We start from the raw sequence: 20,893 nt of genomic DNA, 5'->3' as shown, positions 1-20,893 counted from the left end.
ATGTAAAATTATTAAGTCGTATGCATTAACTTACTTAATTCTCCACTAAGCTAAGTAATACTTAATCAAATCTGAACCTTTTTCTAATTACTGTGCGTAAACTTACATAGCTTTATGTATACGGGCCCATATGTCAAGATATACATACGTAAGCAGTAATTTATATTTTTAAGAGTAATGCCTATTCATATGTGCAATCTGCTTTAAGAATAATGTTCGTTCATATATGTAATCTGCAATAGTATATGTGTAAACGAGCTTTCAACCTACCATTTGCAATTTGCTGTTTTTCAATAGCATGAAAAAATATGTTATATGCATGTAGTCCAAATTTGTAAAACAGCGTTTACAATACATTGACACGTTACAGTACCAAGTATCTGATGCTACACAAAAAAGAAGTATTTTAAAAAAATGTTAAGCAAAATTTTGCAGGTTACAATAAATAATACAGTATATCTTCCTAACAGAATAAATGGTATAGAATATTTGTTCCAACAGGAATAGATATTATGACAATGTTTATAACAAAGTTTCCATTGGAACTTTTGTTAGGCGGAACAAAATTAATATACGTTGACAAATGCACGTAACAACCAAAATCATTGATACATGTACATCAACTATTTATTTGAAAACAGGTCCATGTCCTGAAATACATTTCGGCAAGTAGTCGCAAAAGAATCAATTATTTAATTTGGCCTCAATTTTTACATCAGAGGACCGTCAGGGCCTCGGGTGTATTGCCATCGCCTAATTTTCCGCCTAATTTGAATATATGAATAATATTCAGATTAGTTTTGGAATGATAACCAAGCTATAAAAATTATAGATCCGTGCACATTATATAGTGCAAAATAAAATTCCTTGTCGCTTCTTTTTAATTCATGTTTTCAATGGATACTTAGACAATTTATTTTTATTAAATTCAAATTAATAATATGGAAATGTTTTGTCGTTCGAAATATTAGATTATTAGTCAAACAATCTTTAATATCAATGACTTACCGAAAAATTGTTGTTGCGGATGAATACCACCAATGCGCATTCATCATTATCGAGCGAGCTTGAAGAAACACGAGAGCCGGAGAGGCGATCAATACAGGAATTTATACACAGAAAGGTAATTTATATATTTCAATTATTTGATTTTAGGTAACTTGTTTAAAACCGTTTGTAGCATATTTGTCTATCATATTATCGTAGCAAAACCAGGAATATTTAATATGGCACAATATGAAAATATTTCTCTGTTTTAAAAACGTTCCCTGTCGCCATTTTGAAAATACCAGCAGATTGAGTTGGAGATAAGATGCAAAATATTTAAAGATAAGTTTACTTCTTGTGTATTCTTTATTGCAACAATTTCTTTTTATATTAGATCTCAACAATTTTTGGAGTTAAATTTATTTTCTTCGTATTAAAGTAACAAGTAGATCACTTATAGGGTTACAAGAGCGCAGTTATTTGTTTACATTTTACAGCCCCAGAATCTTGGAACACCAGTGATACCCTATGGAAAATGCATTACGAATAATTGTGCTCTTGTAACCTTCAACAGGGGCGGATCCAGCCATTTAAAAAAGGGGGGTTCCAACTATATGTCCCCATTCAAATGCATTGATCGGCAAAAAAAGGGGGGGTGCCAGCAGATTGAGCAGATTGAGTTGGAGATACGATGCAAGGTATTTAAAGATAAGTTTACTTCTTGTGTATTCTTTATTGCAACAATTTGTTTTTTTATATTAGATCTCAACAATTTTTGGAGTTAAATTTATTTTCTTCGTTATAAAGTAACAAGTAGATCACTTATAGGGTTACAAGAGCGCAGTTATTTGTTTACATTTTAAAGCCCCAGAATCTTGGAACACCAGTGATACCCTATGGAAAATGCATTACGAATAATTGTGCTCTTGTAACCTTCAACAGGGGCGGATCCAGCCATTTAAAAAAGGGGGGTTCCAACTATATGTCCCCATTCAAATGCATTGATCGGCAAAAAAGGGGGTGCCAACCCCGACCCCTCCAGCCCCCCCCCCCCCCCCCCCCCTGGATCCGTGATTTTGTGATTTTTCATACGGGTGTGGATAATAAAAGACAATCGTATCCCTCAGCGCAATCTGCTCTTTGAATATTGTTAATTTATTATTCTGTGGAAATTTAAATCTCAAGAATCTTTCTATGAGTTTGGATGAATAATTCCATGTTTTAATTTGTACCAGAAACCCAAGTCACACATAAGTTAACAGGGATTTAAAATGTCCACGATTAAAATCACATGTACATGTATATTTTAGATAATTAAACAAACCTATCTATTTTTAATTCTCAAACATAGTTGTTATCATTTTAAGCAACCTTGTTAAGAGTTTAGATTTATATCAAATTGGATGAGAATCCAGGATTTAAAAGAGGGAGGGGTCTAGCAAGTCAACATTTTGGGTAAAACTATATAAAAAAGGACTACGCATTAACCATTCATGAAGCTCCTTGAAAAGGGCGTGCCTTCAGCTCTCTCCTCCCCCAAAAAATCTGCCTCAGCAAATTTAAACCCTTTTACGCTGTTTATTCATGTAGCTGTACAGTGGAGCCTATGGGACTACAATCTAAGTAGACATCTGAATCACCGAAAATAAACCTATATTTTCATGTATAATTTGATAATTGAATTTTTAACACATTTATACATTTTTTTAAATATGTTCTTGACAATTTTTTGTTCATTTAAAAATATAGGGACAACAGAGTTGGTGTATGTGGGTTCGATTCCCACCATAGGCATTCATTTATATTGGCTGGTGCAAAGTGGGCAGTTTAGCTTAGTGGATTCTTTTGGTTACAAAACATTTTGGATGGTAGGTGGCGGCCAAACCTTTATTCCTAAAGGCTTAAAGCTTTCAGGTCTGAAAATTGCCCAAAATCAGCACATTTTGACAAATTTGGAACACAAAATGTACTTTTATGAAAAGAACTGATTTATTGAGCGTTGAGACTTTTGAAATAGACCCATTTACGAACCAAATTGTGAAGTTTTTTGGAGTTCTTAGGGTAAAGTTTATATTTTAGGCCATTTTGGGCAATAAGTGAACCTTGTCATTTGAATCAGTGGTTTCACAATAACCATAATGAATCTATGACAAATCGCCCCACTGGCAAATCGCCCACACCTAATCGCCCCACTTTTTCACAAACTCGCCCCACTTTCTAAAAAATCGCACAATCTTGTTAACCAACTCGCCCCACTTATTAAAAAGTGTAAAATCACATTGCAAATAGGTTGGACAACATGCCCAACTTATGAAAAGGGTTAAAATTTTGCTGAAATATGGTCTGCCAACTCGCCTCACTCATGACAAATAGATAAACCACGATGAATTTATTAGTGCCAACTTGCCACACTTATGAAAAAAGATGCAATCCCGTTGTATTATGTCCATGCCCCACTTCAATACCTATGTAAACCTTAGTGAAGTGCTATAAAATCAAATTAATGTTAATTGAAATCCTTAAATTGTATGATTATGATACAATTAACAGGTTTCTTTTCAATTGTTATACAAATAACTAAGCTTACAAGTATAAAGCTATTCTCCAATAATGATACAAAATGTATTTGCAATTATATTTTAAGAATGTTAAACATCATTTGATTTAAAAAATATTGATTTAATAAATTCCGGGTTTTTTTTGTATTCTTTGTAGATTTGTTTTCATTCAAGTGGGGCTAGTTGGTAGATCTGAAAATTATATATTGAAGTAGATTCTAGATAAGTGGGGCGAGTTGACAGGGGGGAACTAAGTTAAAGGATTTAACCCTTTTCACAAGTGAGGCGATATTTTAAAAAGGGGGCGAGATGGTAAACCAGATTGCAGCGATTTTTTTTTTAATGGGGCGAGTTGGTGAAAAAGTGGGGCGATTTGGTGTTGGGCGTTTTGGAAGTGGGGTGATTTGTCCTGCTTCCACCATAATACTAAGTATATGTTAGAAGATAGCACTTTCACGGTACATTGTTAAACTTAAAGATAAATAAATATATAGCAACAACGACCAATATTAATGATGAAATGAGATTATATGTATACTGTTTTATATTGTCACATGTACATACATAAATGAAAATCAAACCCAAACTGTTGTCATTATTCATAAAAAATAAGGGAGGTATGATTGGTAATCAGTTCTAGACAAAACGATGAAAAAGAAATAAAGTTTACCATACAGTATTTTTACAATCAGAAAAAAAACTATACATAAATCAGTTAGAAATAGCCATGAAATGACAAATGTTAAACAATATAAACAAGAAAACTAATGGCCACATCAATGTGCAAACAGAAAATCAAGATATACACCAAAAAATTACAAGCCCTGGTTTTACAGGCTGCTTACTAAGGACCGACACATTCATATGGTAGTTGTGTTCTATAGGTATGGTGCAAAATTTTCTCATTGCTAAAACCAGTGGTATCCAAAGTATTAAATCCAGAGTAAAAAAAGACTTAACAGTTGAAAAACTATCCAGATGTTGTGAAATTCAATTAACAAAAATACCATTATTAGCGAAAGGCTATCTTCATATAATACATTGTAATATTAACAATGAACCATTTAATAATTAGAAAACAGAACCTACAATGTACATGTTTGTGTTGACTGCAACAAAAATCTAGAATAAGGGATAGTAATCTTGCTTTGTTAACATCCATTTAATTAGCAATTGATCCAAAAGCTAAATGTTTCAGAAAATAGAAGACCTGGATACTACATGTACATACATTGTTAATAAATGCCATTTGTAGAGCATGATCTGCTTACCCATCCGGAACACCTGAGATCACCTCCAAGTTTTGGTGGGGTTCGTGTTGCTCAGTCTTTAGTTTTCTATGTTGTTTCTAGTGTACTTTTAGTTGTCTGGATGTCTTTTTTCAGTTTTAGTCATGGAATTGTAAGTTGATTTTCGATTTATGAGTTTGCTGTTCATCTGGTATCTTTAGCTCCAATATTACAATTTATCTGTTTTAATATGATTGTCTTGAACCTCTTTTTCATAGTTCAGTGAGTGACTATATAGCTACTCGAAGAATTGTTTGCTATGTTGATTCTCTATTATAAATTATACGCTAACGACTTTTGTATGTGTGCAGCTATATGGTCATAATGCCAATCTAGCAGTTCTCATTTGACACCGTTATCGTTGATAATTCAGAAAGTTAAGTTTCCTTGTTCAAGTCAGTATCTCAGATATGATAGCAAATTATATTATTTGTACTATATTGTAAGGTGAACATTTCTGTCTGGCAGGTATAATATAAACACCTGTCATTTATCAATAATTCAACATAACTTGAGGTCCTCTGATGTTCAGTTCTTCAGTACTTTGATTTTTTTTATTAGCGCACCACTCATTAATTTTGTGTAGATGAAACGCGACACAGTCATACAAATATATCTTCAATGCGTTTTGATAAAAAAAAAAAAAAAAAAAAAAAACTTTGTATCTAATTTGGCTTTCAAACCATTTTTAATTGAGTATCACTGGAGGAGGATCTTACAGCCTTTGAAAAAATAAATGATAAAGCCCGTTAGACCTGATACTTTTTTTTGGGGGGTGCAACAACTAATAACCAATTCACTACTATGATGCATACTCACCTAATATGACTTCTAAACGTATTTTTACCTAGAGTGTCACGACTGAATTAGCGGGGTATGAGCTGGTAACCATTGTGGTGCCAATGAAATCACTCCAAGTATATAGAGAGATTAATGTTGCTCGGTGTTTTGTTTCTTTATGTGAAAAAATGCCTTTTTTGTGTTTCAGTTTATTTTATTTTGCCATTGTTTTGTCTCTTTTTCCACAACTTATATCATTTATTGTTTCCATGGTATAGTATCTTATATCAATGCTGTTTCATTAATATACTGACCAATGAAGATAAATGTGTCTTGTTTTTAGATCACAGAACAAACCATCCGTCATAAAAACACGTGTGTTGAAGATGTACACGTCAGATACCATATCAAGTGAATAAGGATTTTGTAATTTGTCATGATTATAATCCTCTGTCTTCCATTTTTGATCTATGGTTGTCATCTTGTAATTTGGCAATTTATGCATCTTCATATTGTTCAATGAAAACAGCTCCGTTCAGTATAAGGTATGTGTATGTAACTCTGTTTTAAAACAAATTTCTCGAGTGCATGGGTTTTTTTACAAAAAAATTGTTGGAAGATTTTTAGAAACGGACATCATAATAGTGACAATTATAGTCTAGATTGAACATTTTATTTACTATTTGAATGCAAAAACATGTAACATAAATGTTGAATGATTCCCAGCCACAAAAATAAGAACTATTCGTATATGAAAAGTTTAGACGAATTACTGTCATATGATATAAGTCGATGTAATATCTTTTTATTATCAACAATCAACTTCAATGCCATTCACAGATTCTGGTGTCCAACATTCTCTCGGTGAATTTGGCCGCCTATCATCATCCTCTGAAAGATTTGAAATCTGTTTTGCTTCGCCGTGCTTCGGATTTGCTTGAGAAAAAGAACAGCTAACGGGAGGAGGAGAACTGATTCCTAATGTAATTGTGTCGAATTCAAATCCATCGTTACTAAAGGTGCTACTTTGAATACTTGTTCTAAAATGAAAAATAAAAAAAACACTTTAAAACGGAATACTACTTTGAATAATGCAATACGTCAAATCATATACAAAGTCATGCTCGTCTATGAAAAAAGGGATGTATCTTATTTTCATTAATATTAATCAAAATAAATTAATGTTTGGACTTTCTAACCACAGGGTCAATAGTACTGCAGGAGGAGGTTTCCTCCCCAAATGCTACACCAGCCCGGTAATCAACACTTCTGAGTTGATATGATTTTAGTTATAAAATTATTTACTGTCAACTAAACTTTGAATATATCGTCATATCCAAAGCATATAGAACACTATCTGTATTTCGCGGAACCCTTTAGTTTACTTGAAGCTATTTAATTTCGTGATTTATTTTGTCCTTAAAACTTCTTTTTTTTCGACCGTCACAGATGCGTCTTTTGGAAACACAACGCGTTTCTGATGTACACAATTTTAAGCCTCGTATCAATGATGAGTTCATGTTCATATTGGAATTAATACTTACATTGCGTTTGGATTAATTCGTGGCTTTCCAACTTTATCACAGCTACCTTTCAGTTTTTTGTTTTTATTCTGTTCAAATCTCTTTTTGAAAATTCTAGAAATAGAAAATGCATCATACTTGAAACGTTAGTAGACAAGCAATTCTGTGGTCGATATTTCGTTCTAATGTATACTTCTAAAGCGCTAAATAACGTTGCTTTCACCTGAACTGTTGGTGTGTGAGATTTCCTACTTTTAACTTATATACAGCATTTAGATTTAAAAAGGACGAACTGTTTGACTAGTATGCTCAGCTGATGAAAGTTAAATTATCAGATGGGTGGTATATGTTTAAACTTTGATCAAGTTGAATTTTTCTTTTAACTGGTAAAATCTGGTGTAAACCGATTATCATCGGAAAAGAACACATTTATTCTAACACCAGTTGTTGGCATGATACGGTTTATGTGTTTTGCGTATATTTTATGATGGGAGGATATTGAATCCCTCACTGGACGGATTATACTTGATCATCATATTGCAAAGAAATAATCTTCAATCTGTTTTATTGAGACCTGAAGCTGGAATGTCAGGCACGGAAAGTTGTCATTTGTGAATTTATGTTTTATTGTTATTTTGCGTAATTTCTTTTGTTATCCATTCTGATATCAGACTCGGACTTTGTTGTAACTGAAATTTACTTTTACGTATTGCTGTATGTTTGTTGATTCTACATTTCTTATATGTATAAGATGGTGGTTTGAGAACTAACATAACATTTTATTCCTGTCGCATTTTTGCACCTGTCCCAAGTCCTGAGTATCTTGCCTTTATTATTTTTTATGGGTTTTTTAATTTTAATTCATATACATGTTTCGGAGTGTATTGTGACGTTCTTTTTCACTGAACTAGTACATTGTTTTGTTTACGAGCCAGCTGAAGACCGCCTACTTGCGCTTGATTTTTCCTGCTGTGTTGAAGACGCATTAGTGCTATTTTGGCTGTTTTCTGCTCTTTGGTCGGGTTGATGTCTCTTCGACACTTTCCCCTTTCCATTCTCAATTTTATTCCTTGTGCACAACAATACCCTTTATTTAGGTCAATTGTTTGGAAAACTAGAAATGTTAAATTGATCAATATATGATTGGAAAAAGCTTGAAGGGCTGAAAATTGGACTGCATGACAAATGATAATTATGTTTTATATGAATAAGTAAACGAATAATAGTATTTGAATAATCTGAACTGTTTTTGAAAATGTTGCAATCTTAATAAATATTGTGTCTCAACAATAGTTCCGAAAGATAGACTTAAGTCTCTATAAATGCAATTGAGATTGGCTATCAACGACATATGTCTTAACTTAGAATAGAGAATAGAAGCTTAATTTTTAATCTTTTCCTAGGAACACTCAGTCTGTACAAAAACACTAATTTATGCAGCATACCCATTTTGTCTACAAATTACCACAATGACAATCACCATAATGACTAAGATTGAGATACTGATACACACTGCCAAAATGATGGGCACTGAAATAAAATAACAAAATATTCTTTAAATTATATATAGTTTTACTTTAAAACATTGCTACATTGTATATCGTTCTTATATTTGTTCCAAGATCTGATATTTTTATGGTGTTAATTTAATAAAAAAAACTTGGTTAATTGAACTTAATTTAAAAAAATCAAAAACTTATCAATTCAATGTATACACTTACTCTAAGGTGATAAACATTTGTAGAAAGAAAATCTCATTTTTAAAATTGTAGTTTTGTTTAATGTAAAGGGACTAACCAATAGATGTGAACTGTAAAACATAATATAGACATTAGATGCCCTTATCTATATAATTGGTTTTTCTTTCAGCAAGCGAATACACATCCTAGATTTTAAACTGGATATTTCTAGTAAAAGGAACTTCGTTTTCTTCCAAATAAAATCGAGAAAGGAAATGGGGAATGTGTCAAAGCGACAACAACCCGACCATAGAGCAGACAACAGCTGAAGGCAACCAATGGGTCTTCAATGTAGCGAGAAACTCCCGCACCCGTAGGCGTCTTTCAGCTGGCCCCTTAAAAAATATGTATACCAGTACAGTGATAATGGAAGTCATACTAAACTCATAATATACACAAGAAACTAAAATTAAAAATCATACAAGACTAACAAAGATCAGAGGCTCCTGACTTGGGACAGGCGCAAAATTGCGGCGGGGTAAAATATGTTTATGAGATCTCAACCCTCCCCTATACCTGTAGCCAATGTAGAAAAGTAAACGCTTGATAACTGTTTAATCTTAATGTCGACTGTTAATCTTTAAAATTCAAACCAACAAGCCCACTGAAAATAATTTACACGCGCTGATTGATACTTACATCCTTTGCATAAAAACTCCCACAAGAACTTTTGTTTGTTTGGACTTTTTCAATTTAAACAATTGTGCCCAAAATAAAGCCATATAATTGAAAATACTTACACTTATTTTCCTCACTAGCTATTGGTGTCGGTACTAAAGTATAAAATAATAAGGTTTTATATTTTTAATGTAAAAAGAATATGATAAAATATTATTTCAAATATTGGCATATCATAGAAAACAGTAAGTATAAAATGCTATAAATAACTCTCATTCCACGACACATAAACACTTTTATACTTATGTTTCCACTCTCAATGTTTCTTATCGGTTCAATAGCATTATTTTTACGGTAACCTTTATTTTCTATCAACAAACAGATAAACTGTATTCACTTTAGTTGCAAAACTACTTGAAGTATTTCCTAAGCAGATGAAGAGAAACTTTTAAAAGACAGATATATAAATATGAAAAACAAGAATGTGTCCCCAGTACACGGATGCCCCACTCGCACTATCATTTTCTATGTTCAGTGGACTGTGAAATTGGGGTCAGAACTCTAATTTGACATTAAAATTAGAAAGATCATATAATAAGGAACATATATACTAAGTTTCAAGTTGATTGGACTTCAACTTCATCAAAAACTACCTCGACAAAAAACTTTAACCTGAAGCGGGACGAACGAACGAACAGACGGACGGACGGACGGACGGACGGACGGACGGACGGACGGACGGACGGACGAACGGAGCCACAGACCAGAAAACATAATGCCCCTCTACTATCGTAGGTGGGGCATAAAAATATAATCGAAAGTTGTAAAATATTTCTTAACCCCTGAGAAAAATAAATACTAAATTTTCATTCATTCATATTTTGTCTATTAAACATACCATTACAGTCATCAATAGAAACAGAATCCGTTCCTTCTGTTGTCATTCCCTTAGGACATGAAAAACAGAACGTTTGGCCTGTTTGATCTTGATATGTTCCTTTAGCACATGACAGACATTCTTCGTTGGAATAGTAATGACCGATGCTACAAGGAACTAAAATGAAAAGCAATACAATACAAACTGGAGAAAAATCTAAATATAGCAGCTTTCCAAAAATGAATTTTAGTATAAAAATGAAGGAAATACAAGAGTAACAGCTCAGTAAAACATAAGGTATGTAGACACTGGCAACATTGTACTGTGTAAGTATGCACCTACCTTCTTTCAAACATATTATTTGATATACTATGAAGTTTTTTTTTGTGCTGACTAAGCTATCAAGAATGTACAAGTTTCCAACATTGTACATGATTGTTTTTTTCTGGACAAAACCAGCAATAGGTAATACCTTTATTATTCTTATAGTTGAATAATTTCTGTTTTAATGGTAAGCGCAGAAAAGATTAGGAGAATTATCAATTCATTGGTCTTTTTTGTTGAGCAATAAAAAAGATATAAGGTATGATTACAAATGAGAATATACTGAAGACTGAAGTACAAATGTATATTACATGTGTCTGTTAATATATCTATACTTTTAAAACTTATGCATACACATAATGCAAAAATAATTGATCAAAATGTGATCGGGTTTCTTTCTTTTTTTTTGGAAAATTGCTATGGAAAATTCTTACCGCAATAAGCAATAACAGGAATTGTTTCGGATGGACAATTTAAACTGCTGTCTGATACAGAACTATTCTGTACAATTTTATATATAATACTATTGTGTGGTAGATCTAACTCATTTCCATTTTCCAATTGTTCAAATTCTGTTACAGCGTCTTCTAATCCAAAAAAGCAGGTATCTGTTCCATCTGAAGTTGAAATTTGAATCTATCAATAATCAGAATTTGTCCTACGTACTTAATTTTATTTTTATATTCAATGAAAATTATTGATGTCTTGAAGATGAAACTTTTTCTGTAGATAATTTTTTTTTATGATTTGTAATGTTTGTTAAGCTACTGATAATAACTGACTAACGTGTAGTGGTATCACATGTTAATTTCACAGTAAAACCAACAAAAGTGCTAGTGTCTCTTTTCCTCCTTGAAACATCGCAATTTATAACTTCATTGTTTGACATTGTACATATGTTTGACGTCACACATGTAAGTTGCTTTGTAGCAGACTCAATTCTAGCAGTTATCTTGTTTTCGATATCAGTAGTGGATAGCGCATCACAGCCGTCCAAGTCATAATACGCTGTATGGTCAACGTGCATCTTGAAAGTTGGAACAACCGCTGAAATAAAATATAAAAAGTAATTTAAGTTAACAAATACGTTTATTATTCTATCTCATTATTTGGCATATTTTTTTCTTCTAAAGTTTCCACAATATTTTATTTGTACAAAGTGCAAAGTTGATAGGACAACAACATGTTATAAACCATATACGTCAAAAACTTTAACCTCATACTGAACGGTATCACGGTTGGATGAGAAGACCAGAAATCATAGAGCACCATACTTTAAATATCACTACAATTCAATTTTTATGGACATTTAACATGTTTTAGCCGATGATGAATACTAGCTAAGGTCTGTATGTATGTGTCATGTTTATCAAAATGTCGGTGAAAGTATCATGTTTACATATTCGTTTGTTCGACCAAAAATATACATGCAATGCTATTATGTCTTGACATATATGACTTATTATTTTCTTCAAGGATTACCTGTACAATAAGGTAGTCGACCATACGGGTTATTATCCGTCTGAAAGTCCCAGTAGTAATATGTTTCATTTCCGCAAACATATTTGTCCTTCACATCATGGTCATAGTCAAATCCTTCGTTGCACTTCAGCACACATGTTATTGTGTTGCTGTTGTTAACACATGACAAGGTGGAGTTACTCGGTTCACTCAGCTCTGTGCATTCTATAAAACATTAAGAAAATTAAGAAACTTTGCCCAAGATAAGTCCTTTGAAATGTTAATTAATAAATAGGACATCACCATTGTCATCCAAAAGTAACAATAGACTGTAAGCATTCTAATTTTTAGATCAATATTCTTGAAATTGTTATAAAATACATCAAATAACACCTTTACAACTCAATCCCGTAAATTCATTTTAGGTGTTCGTTGTTATTCTGTGGTAAACATGTCGAAGTGTATTATTTTTATTTATGTTGTCTGGAGTGTTCTTGCAGCGGCATTTAAAACAAAATGACTATTAAGCGCGAGGTTTGGTTTTTTATAAAACCGGGTTCATCAAACCTTTCATTTTTTTTTTGGTTAATTTTGTTAAAATGTTCTGTACCAAGTCAGGAATACGGCAGTTGTTATCAAATGGTTTGTTCCTATGTATGTTCAATTGGCGGTTTTTGTTGTTGCACTTAAGTGTTTCTGTTGTTCTGTTGTGTTCCTTTTATATTTGATGTTCCTCCCTCGGTTATGGTTTGTTACCCGGATTCGTTTCCTCTTAATCGATTTATGAATTTTAAAAAGCATTAAACTACTGTTGTCTTCATTTGATAAATACAGATTAGGACATTACACTTCTGGTACTACTTCGGACGATTGTAATGGAATTTTTGTTCACAAAAACAGTATTGGGACGCCGTTAATGTATGTTTGTCTTTGTGTATTGAGTGTACTCCCATCAAACATATTAAATGCTGCATTCAAATAAAAAAAATTGATATATTTCATATATAGCTTAGATTATTCAAATAAGATGGGAATCCCATCTCTTTCTCTACTTTCTTTATCTGGCAAAGTTGCAAACCATCTCATTTTTGGGCTTTTTTTGTGAATAGTCTACTTCAAAACATATATAACAGTTTAACTGACGTACTAAATTATAATCCTGGTACCTTTTGTAGCTATTAACAATATAAATATGCAAGTTAACTAAAGCATAATATCCAATTAAAGTTTACGAGTTACTGACATTTCGAAATATAAATAACTTGATAATTTATGCTCAGCATTAATCACTTAAAAGACCAGACAGTACCTCGGCAAGGTTCTAAGCTGCATATTTCAATTTCTGTATCTGATCCTTCACAAAGTTTTCCTCCATTATCTGGGAGTGGATCTGCGCATGCCCGTCGACGTTGGATTGTTCCGTTACCACAACTTACAGAACATTCTGTCCAGTTATCCCAGTCAGACCAACTACCGTCAACTAAAATAATAAGAAAGAATAAAGGCAAAATAATGAATGTCGCTGATCAAAACGATACATTCCTACTTTTGAAGCAATTATGCATATCCACATGTCATTACATAGTATAACGCTATACAATGTTACATTACAGATCATAAATGAAAGCAAATGATATAGATTGATACGTTGCTATTTGTATGATGTTGAAGACAAAATGGTGAGCGAACTGGTGAAAAAAAAAACTATGCTACCATTTCATTATCCCGCTCTAAAGAATTATGGATAAGATTAATTGAAAATGATGGTTCCGAAAAGTACATACCCATTGCAATTTCACATAGCTCTCCTGTATACTCATAGTCACATGAACACGAGTAAGCATTGACCTCATCTATACATGTTGCATTATTTTGACAGGCATGTGCAACACAGTCATCAATATTTATATCACAGTTACTGCCCTTAAACCCAATATCACAAGAACAAGTATATCCTCCGAGTTTGTCGGTGCAGCTTCCATTCACACAAGGATTCATCTGACACTCATCATAGTCTGTTAAACAGAAACGAAATAAATGACTTAACTAAATTCAAAAAGAGGTTTAGGAAGGAAAAAATACTCCTCCAACAGCAAGAACAAATACCCTTTTCATCACTACTAGTATTTCATAGTTATGACAGGGGTTTTCGTTGGGGGAGGACTGGAAAACCCGGAAGGAGCTACAGACTTTTGGCTAGAATACTTAAATTCCTTTATCAGTAGATTATTAAAAATTAAAAAAGTTTGAATCAAGAGAATCATTATTATCATATGCATGATATGTATATATATATTTTTCGATAGTTTACATATGAGTTTATAGAAATTTCAAAATCAAAGGGAAAAACAACTTAAATCTATATTAACTCTGTATGAATTTGTGTTATATATCCTTTGTGCCTTGACTAAACTTGGTTCCACTTCAATAATTCATTCTTAAAATATGGCAGTGCTCAAATCATTTTCGATTATTCTAAAGTATCTTTCAAATTGTTGCAATAACTAAAATACTAAACAACACTAAACAAATAAATACTTGCCATCACATTTGGAGGGGATGTTGATATAGCAATTTATAAGACTGCTATAAGCAAACTCATTCCAATTGACGAGCCCAGAAGGCACACCTTCACTTTCACATTTCGAATACCAATGGTCATACTTCATATACCCTTGCTGGGAAACTATGCTAAACTGTGAAATAGCCCCAGTAAAGTCATCTCCTGAAGAAGAAACATATCCACTACTAGTTTTCAGTTGAATCATATACATTTCAAGCTCTAAATTATTTGAACGTCTGGCACATTAAACAATTTCTATCTTGGTATCTATGATGATATAAAATTAAAAAAAATGTGGCCATTTTTATGAATTTCCTGTTAACAAAACTTTGAATTTTTCGAAAAACTAAGGAATTTCTTATCCCAGGCATAGATTACCTTAGCCAAATTTGGCACAACTTTTTGTAATTTTGGATCCTCAATGCTCTTCAACTTTGTACATGTTTGGCTTTATAAATATTTTGATATGAGCGTCACTGATGAGTCTTATGTAGACGAAACGCGCGTCTGGCGTACTAAATTATAATCCTGGTACATTTGATAACTATGATTACCAATGAGACAACTCTCTACAAGAGACCAAAATGACACAGAAATTAACAACTATAGGTGACCGTACGGCCTTCAATAATGAACAAAGCCCATACCGCATATTCAGCTACATGTATACATGTAAAAAGCCCCGAAATGACAATGTTTTTTACTTATTCACAACTCATAATAGTCGTATAGCAATGGAATTGATACTAACTTTGTCCTTCAAAAATATCAATCATGCAAAGAAAAATGATATGGCAAAGCATTTAAATATCTAACTGGTGATAGAAGATTCAAAGAGACTATAGTTTGGCCTTCATGATATTTTAAGGTTGTATTATATATGTTAATTGTTCATTATTTGTCTTAAATTCTTATCAACCTGTCTGTCTATTTACTTACTTCATTGGCAAATAATTAGCTATGACTGGAAGTTAAGATAAATAAAATGCTTATATTCGGCCAGCTGAAGGACGCCTCCGGGTGCGGGAATTTCTCGCTACATTGAAGACCTGTTGGTGACCTTCTGCTGTTGTTTTTTTTTCTATGGTCGGGTTGTTGTCTCTTTGGCACATTCCCCATTTCCATTCTCAATTTTATTATAAAATGTTTCTTGATATCATATTTTTATACATAAACCAGTAATGCTAAAACAGACTTTGCCTTATTTAGTATCCTTTATAATTATGTCCGATTCAAAGTTTCTTGACTAAAACAATTATAGAATGATTGAACTAATCTAAAGTCAGATTATTTGCTGACATTCGGTGTAATTGTTTGACACAAAATTTAAAACAATAGTTAGACTAACATTTATCGAAAATATTAGACCTACCTCCTAAAGTAATATTTAAGTCAACATCTGTAGAAAAATCTATGTTGTTTGCATATTTTTTATGCATTTCTCCATCCACAAATGTAGAACTCTCATTTTTACCAATATGTAATGCAATGTGAAACCATTTCTTAGAGAAGTCAAGATTCTCAAAAACACCATACGTGTTTCTGTTACAATAGAGAAAAACAAACACACATAAAAACTTTTGCGTTTGAAATATATCATTCACCGATGTGCAGTGCACATGATTCACGTTATCAACTGATTTTAACGCATTTCCGCTTTTGTTTAATTGACAATAAAACATGGGCTGTATGTTACTACGAAATATAGTAAAATTTCCGTATCCCAAATATAACCTATGTTTTGCACAGGATTCCTTTACCAGCTAGCTTTAGTTTTGTGCTAAAAAAATATTTGGTTAGGTTTTGTTTTGTATTTATTGTTGTTGTTGTTGTTGTTGTTGTTGTTGTTGTTGTTGTTGGTGTTGGTGTTGGTGTTGTTGTTGTTGTTGTTATTATTGTTGTTGTTTTTGTTGTTTTTGTTGTTTTTGTTTGATTGTTTGTGTTTCGTTTATTGTTAATTTTGGATTAATCCTATTGCGGTAGTTTTTTAATATTCTTTTGTCTACGTTTCTTTATTCGATACATTTTTACATTTTATATACTACAACACACTTAAAGCATACCTTCGACATAAAAGACTTACGTGTTGATAGTTAATAAACTAGAAGTCATTTCGATGTGGTCGGATGCAGAGGAAATCATACTAAAAAACGTTCCCCGACATACAGTATGACAATGTATATGAAAAGTCACCACAAATGGTGTTTGAAGTGAAATACCGGTAACTTGCAGCTCTGTGTAAGCAGGTTCTGTGCTGTTTGGGAAAACAACATCATAATCTGAAGAAAAAAAAACATCATTAAAGGGACAGTCAAACTCATAAATGGAAAATAAACTGACAATGCCTCGACTAAAAATGAAAAAAAAAACCAGACAAACAGACAAGCAATAGTACACATGACACAACATAGAAAACTAAAGAATAAGCAACACGAATCCTATCAAAAACTAGGAGTGATCGCAGGTGCTCCGGAAGGGTAAGCAGATCCTGCTCCACATGTGGCACCCATCGTGTTGCTTATATCTTATGTGATAACAAATCCGGTAAATAGTCTAATTCGGTAGGTCACATTCATGAAAGGGAAGGGGATTGTATTTACGACGCAAGGAACATATCCAATATCATATGTGAAACGGTTATTCCATAACGGTCAACCTACTCGTGATGGCGTCCGTAAAATTTACGAAGGGATCATTTCAACCTCACCATTTGGAACTCTTGGTTTAAAAGCTTCCTTGTGAGCAGCGACACTATATCAAGAAAATCATGATAGGAAATGCAAGCACGAGAATATCGTATCCATTTGGAGATATATACCCCGTATGCAGGTGGTGCTTGAATGTTGCTACTTAAAAATGGAATTCTGAAATTGCATGCATCATCATCTTAAGTTTTTACTTAATTTTTACTTCAACAATTGTATAATAATCGACTTAGTATTTATTAGGATGAATAAATCTCGTTGATTGTTTTGCCATAAATGAAGCTACAGCCATAATCCGTATTGATTCAATATTTTATATCGAAAAGTGTGTTAAACTTATGGCGACCAATTTTTGTTGATCTTTGTTTCAAAGTGATTCTGATTTTGCTTTGATACAAAAAAATGAATAATAAAAAATAATGCGAAAAACAATTATATCTTACCAACACAATTCGACACATTGTCACTTTTTTCCATCAGTGTGATGCGATTTCCTGGACATTGTTTACAGACTGTAGAACCATAGTTGCTTTCGTAATAGCCAACATCACATTCTACACATGGTGGGATACCATTCAGAGACCAGGTACCAGGTTCACAAGCATCTACAATACAGCACAATACAGCAAAATTTCTTTTATATAACAGCAAATTACTATTTCTAGTAATTGATTTTTACAATGCGAATAAACTTGAGGGTCTTTATTTTTAAAATTTGCTTTATGATTTAAATCATACACTACATTTAGTATATCAAGTAAAAGACTAAAAAAAAAAATCCTGGATTTTCGATTTTGTAAACTTTCTTTCAACATTGCAACATTACTATTTTTACTTTACAGAAAAAATCATAGATAATAATCATGTGAATTTAAAGTATCCCTGTTTGCAAATGAATTGTTAATCATTCTTCTGTCACTACATGTATGAGTACCTTCACATTCCGATGCATCTTTAGCACCAATTCTGGCTGTTGTCTGAGTATACGGACATGGAGTACAGTCATCCTGAGCAGAATGTGGTTGGTAAGAACCTCTAGAACATGTACTACAGGTTTTTGAACTGCCGTCATAAAATGTTCCAGGGGGACATTGCACTAAAAATGGTAACCATGAAATATTTAAAAATCAGGTAGTGTTCATAACTACTATATTAAAGAGCATATAAGTAAACACGGTTATGATCTATGTATATATTATAGATTTGGATGTTAAAATTAGGCTAATATCTAATTTGATAAAACAACACAATTACCGATTTCAAAACATATACTATTATTACAAACAACACATCATAAAATAAGTTTGTCCAAATCGCCGAATCATTATTGAAAAGAATCGATCAAAACCAATTTTTGGAATGACAGAGATGTATAAAGATAAATATTAGAAAAACATTACGGAATAGACGTAAAATTAATAACTGAAAACAACTTTGCAAGATAAATTAAAACCTTTAAATTATTTCTAACAGGTTTATCATAAAAAAAAAACTAAAATATATAGTTTTTGATTCATGTGAGATGTGTGTATCATACCATTACAAACAAATCATTAATCATGAACCCCGCAAGTTTTAGGTCCACTCACCACATGCAACTATAGTGCTGAATACAGGAACAGAATTATCAGGACAATCTAGTTGTAAATCGTTTGATGTCATTTCAAGGAGATAAGCATGCTGGTCATTGATGATGAGTGTAAAGTTGTCTGATTTTAGTTCTGTCTCTAGAGAACTCAGAAACTCCGTATAAGTATACACTTCTATTTCATATTGTTGTGATGTAAGTGTACCATTTCCAGACTCGAAAGATATGTCTGTATTTATTTTCATGTTATCCGTTGATCTTTTCTTTGATGCTGTTGGACAAATTACCTGTATGCAAAAAGTTACTCAAACTCGCATCAATAATATAGTGTGTGGTGTCAAACGCAAAACATTACAATAAACGCAAATATTTGACGCTTAGAGCATATTTGAAAAAAATGTTTATGTTACTGGTCTTTTCTCCAGTAAAGCTAAGGTTGTAAGATAAAACTTTGAGCCTAGCTTGCATTTGAAAATATACGAACAAATATTGTAATTACATGACCGAAATGTCCCTCAGAAATATTACAAAAACATTTGAATTGCAATATATACCATATTGGAAAACTGTTTCTGTTCAGTTACCTTAAAATGTGTTTGTTTTATTCTTATATGAAATACCTTCACGTTTCCAATATTGCACTCTGGAGTCATGCACATTTTCTTTACAAGAAAGGAATTTGAATTTGTTATGGCAGTCATATATTTTTCCTTTATCTCAGCCTGAATAACTGGATCGTTGCAGTTACCCGTGAAATAAAACTCAGCTTCCATGGTGACATATCTACGTCTGGAGTTTGATGTATCTACGAAAATGAAAACAAAATGTACATGGATTTTTTTGTAACGTAAAAGTGCTTTATCTGTCTGTATTTCAAGTACAGTGTAGTAAGAATATATGCCGTATAAAAATGCTCTTTATCACCATTTCCGTTTCAAAAATTACTTGTTTTTATATGATTTTAATCTGTTTCTCTACATTTTGTGTACTATGTTTTACTTTCGAATTCTGTTATGCCGTACTTACCAAAACAGTCTTTCAGTTTGTCGTGGTTTGTCCAAATTCCATTGTCTTGGCAAATCAAGAAATTTGGTAATGAAGCAAGTACAGAATATCCCTGAGAACACAAGGGGTGACAATAGCGTCCACCAACCCACACGTCACATGCCATAGCTCCATTTTCAGGGGGTACTAGATCTTGACAACCATTTGATACTGAAATTTTCAAAGCTTGTTTCCAGCAAAGGAAGTTAAAGAAACACCAGAATAGGTACACAAATTTGAAGAGGGTTTTTTTTCTTCTTCAAATCATACTTTTCCTGAGGTTTTTAATCAAGCGAAAAAAGAACATTGTTGTCTTGTTTTAAAACATTTTAGGCTTTTGTTGCAAATATATCATTTACAATATTTATTATGAATTCAGCTGCTTACAAAAAGTATGTGGTTTTTTTTGGTAAACGAAAGAAACAAAAGATGAAATCTTACATTCACAGAAAGGCTGGAAATCCATCGCCCATTTTGCATAGGGATCTTCTCCAGTTCTTGTGCAGAAGGTGTTTCTTTTGCCGACTAATACCGAGTTATCCTGGCATGAAAAAGCACATTCGGAACCGCGCCTCGTTCCTGTACAGTTTAACTTCATATAAGGCAGTGGGTATAGCTTAGGACATCTCAGTTCTGTAAATAAACATCATACAATAAATGTATTTTTTGTTAATATGCAGCAAACATGGTAAAAGTTGATGGAATAATATAAGACCATGTTACAGAAATATGATAAAACTAAGATAAAATTGAATAAACCTTGTTAAGGTTGGATGCATCCATACTACATATAACTGTTGGTATAGTTGAGTTAAGTTAATGGCTTTGTAATTTTTT

At 32.6% G+C, this 20,893-nt stretch overlaps 1 protein-coding gene across 4 annotated transcripts in view; it reads right to left on the bottom strand.

The window, feature by feature from the left end:
• LOC143045037 (uncharacterized) overlaps nt 1–20,893 on the bottom strand; it is a 200,909-nt gene that overhangs the window by 171,301 nt on the left and 8,715 nt on the right. The window contains exons 10-28 of one of the 4 annotated variants that reach the window (XM_076217322.1): nt 20,498–20,689; nt 20,039–20,227; nt 19,633–19,817; nt 19,014–19,299; nt 18,359–18,520; nt 17,868–18,029; nt 16,803–16,998; nt 16,092–16,261; nt 14,699–14,881; nt 13,941–14,171; nt 13,466–13,636; nt 12,178–12,381; nt 11,482–11,742; nt 11,130–11,312; nt 10,393–10,548; nt 9,617–9,649; nt 8,583–8,667; nt 7,159–7,251; nt 6,275–6,654 (exon numbers count right to left, since the gene is read on the bottom strand). In XM_076217322.1, the coding sequence (XP_076073437.1) occupies nt 6,426–6,654; nt 7,159–7,251; nt 8,583–8,667; nt 9,617–9,649; nt 10,393–10,548; nt 11,130–11,312; nt 11,482–11,742; nt 12,178–12,381; nt 13,466–13,636; nt 13,941–14,171; nt 14,699–14,881; nt 16,092–16,261; nt 16,803–16,998; nt 17,868–18,029; nt 18,359–18,520; nt 19,014–19,299; nt 19,633–19,817; nt 20,039–20,227; nt 20,498–20,689 (3,371 nt within the window). In that variant the 3' untranslated portion in view covers nt 6,275–6,425. Of the gene's footprint in view, nt 1–6,274; nt 6,655–7,158; nt 7,252–8,582; nt 8,668–9,616; nt 9,650–10,392; nt 10,549–11,129; nt 11,313–11,481; nt 11,743–12,177; nt 12,382–13,465; nt 13,637–13,940; nt 14,172–14,698; nt 14,882–16,091; nt 16,262–16,802; nt 16,999–17,867; nt 18,030–18,358; nt 18,521–19,013; nt 19,300–19,632; nt 19,818–20,038; nt 20,228–20,497; nt 20,690–20,893 lie in introns of those variants that run through there. The other 3 variants (XM_076217320.1, XM_076217323.1, XM_076217324.1) reach the window with 3 other exon arrangements.

The sequence above is a fragment of the Mytilus galloprovincialis genome, chromosome 9 (assembly GCF_965363235.1).
Source record: "Mytilus galloprovincialis chromosome 9, xbMytGall1.hap1.1, whole genome shotgun sequence".
In the NCBI taxonomy this organism is placed as follows: Eukaryota; Metazoa; Mollusca; class Bivalvia; order Mytilida; family Mytilidae; genus Mytilus; species Mytilus galloprovincialis.
This window is presented reverse-complemented; position numbering and strand designations above follow the sequence as displayed.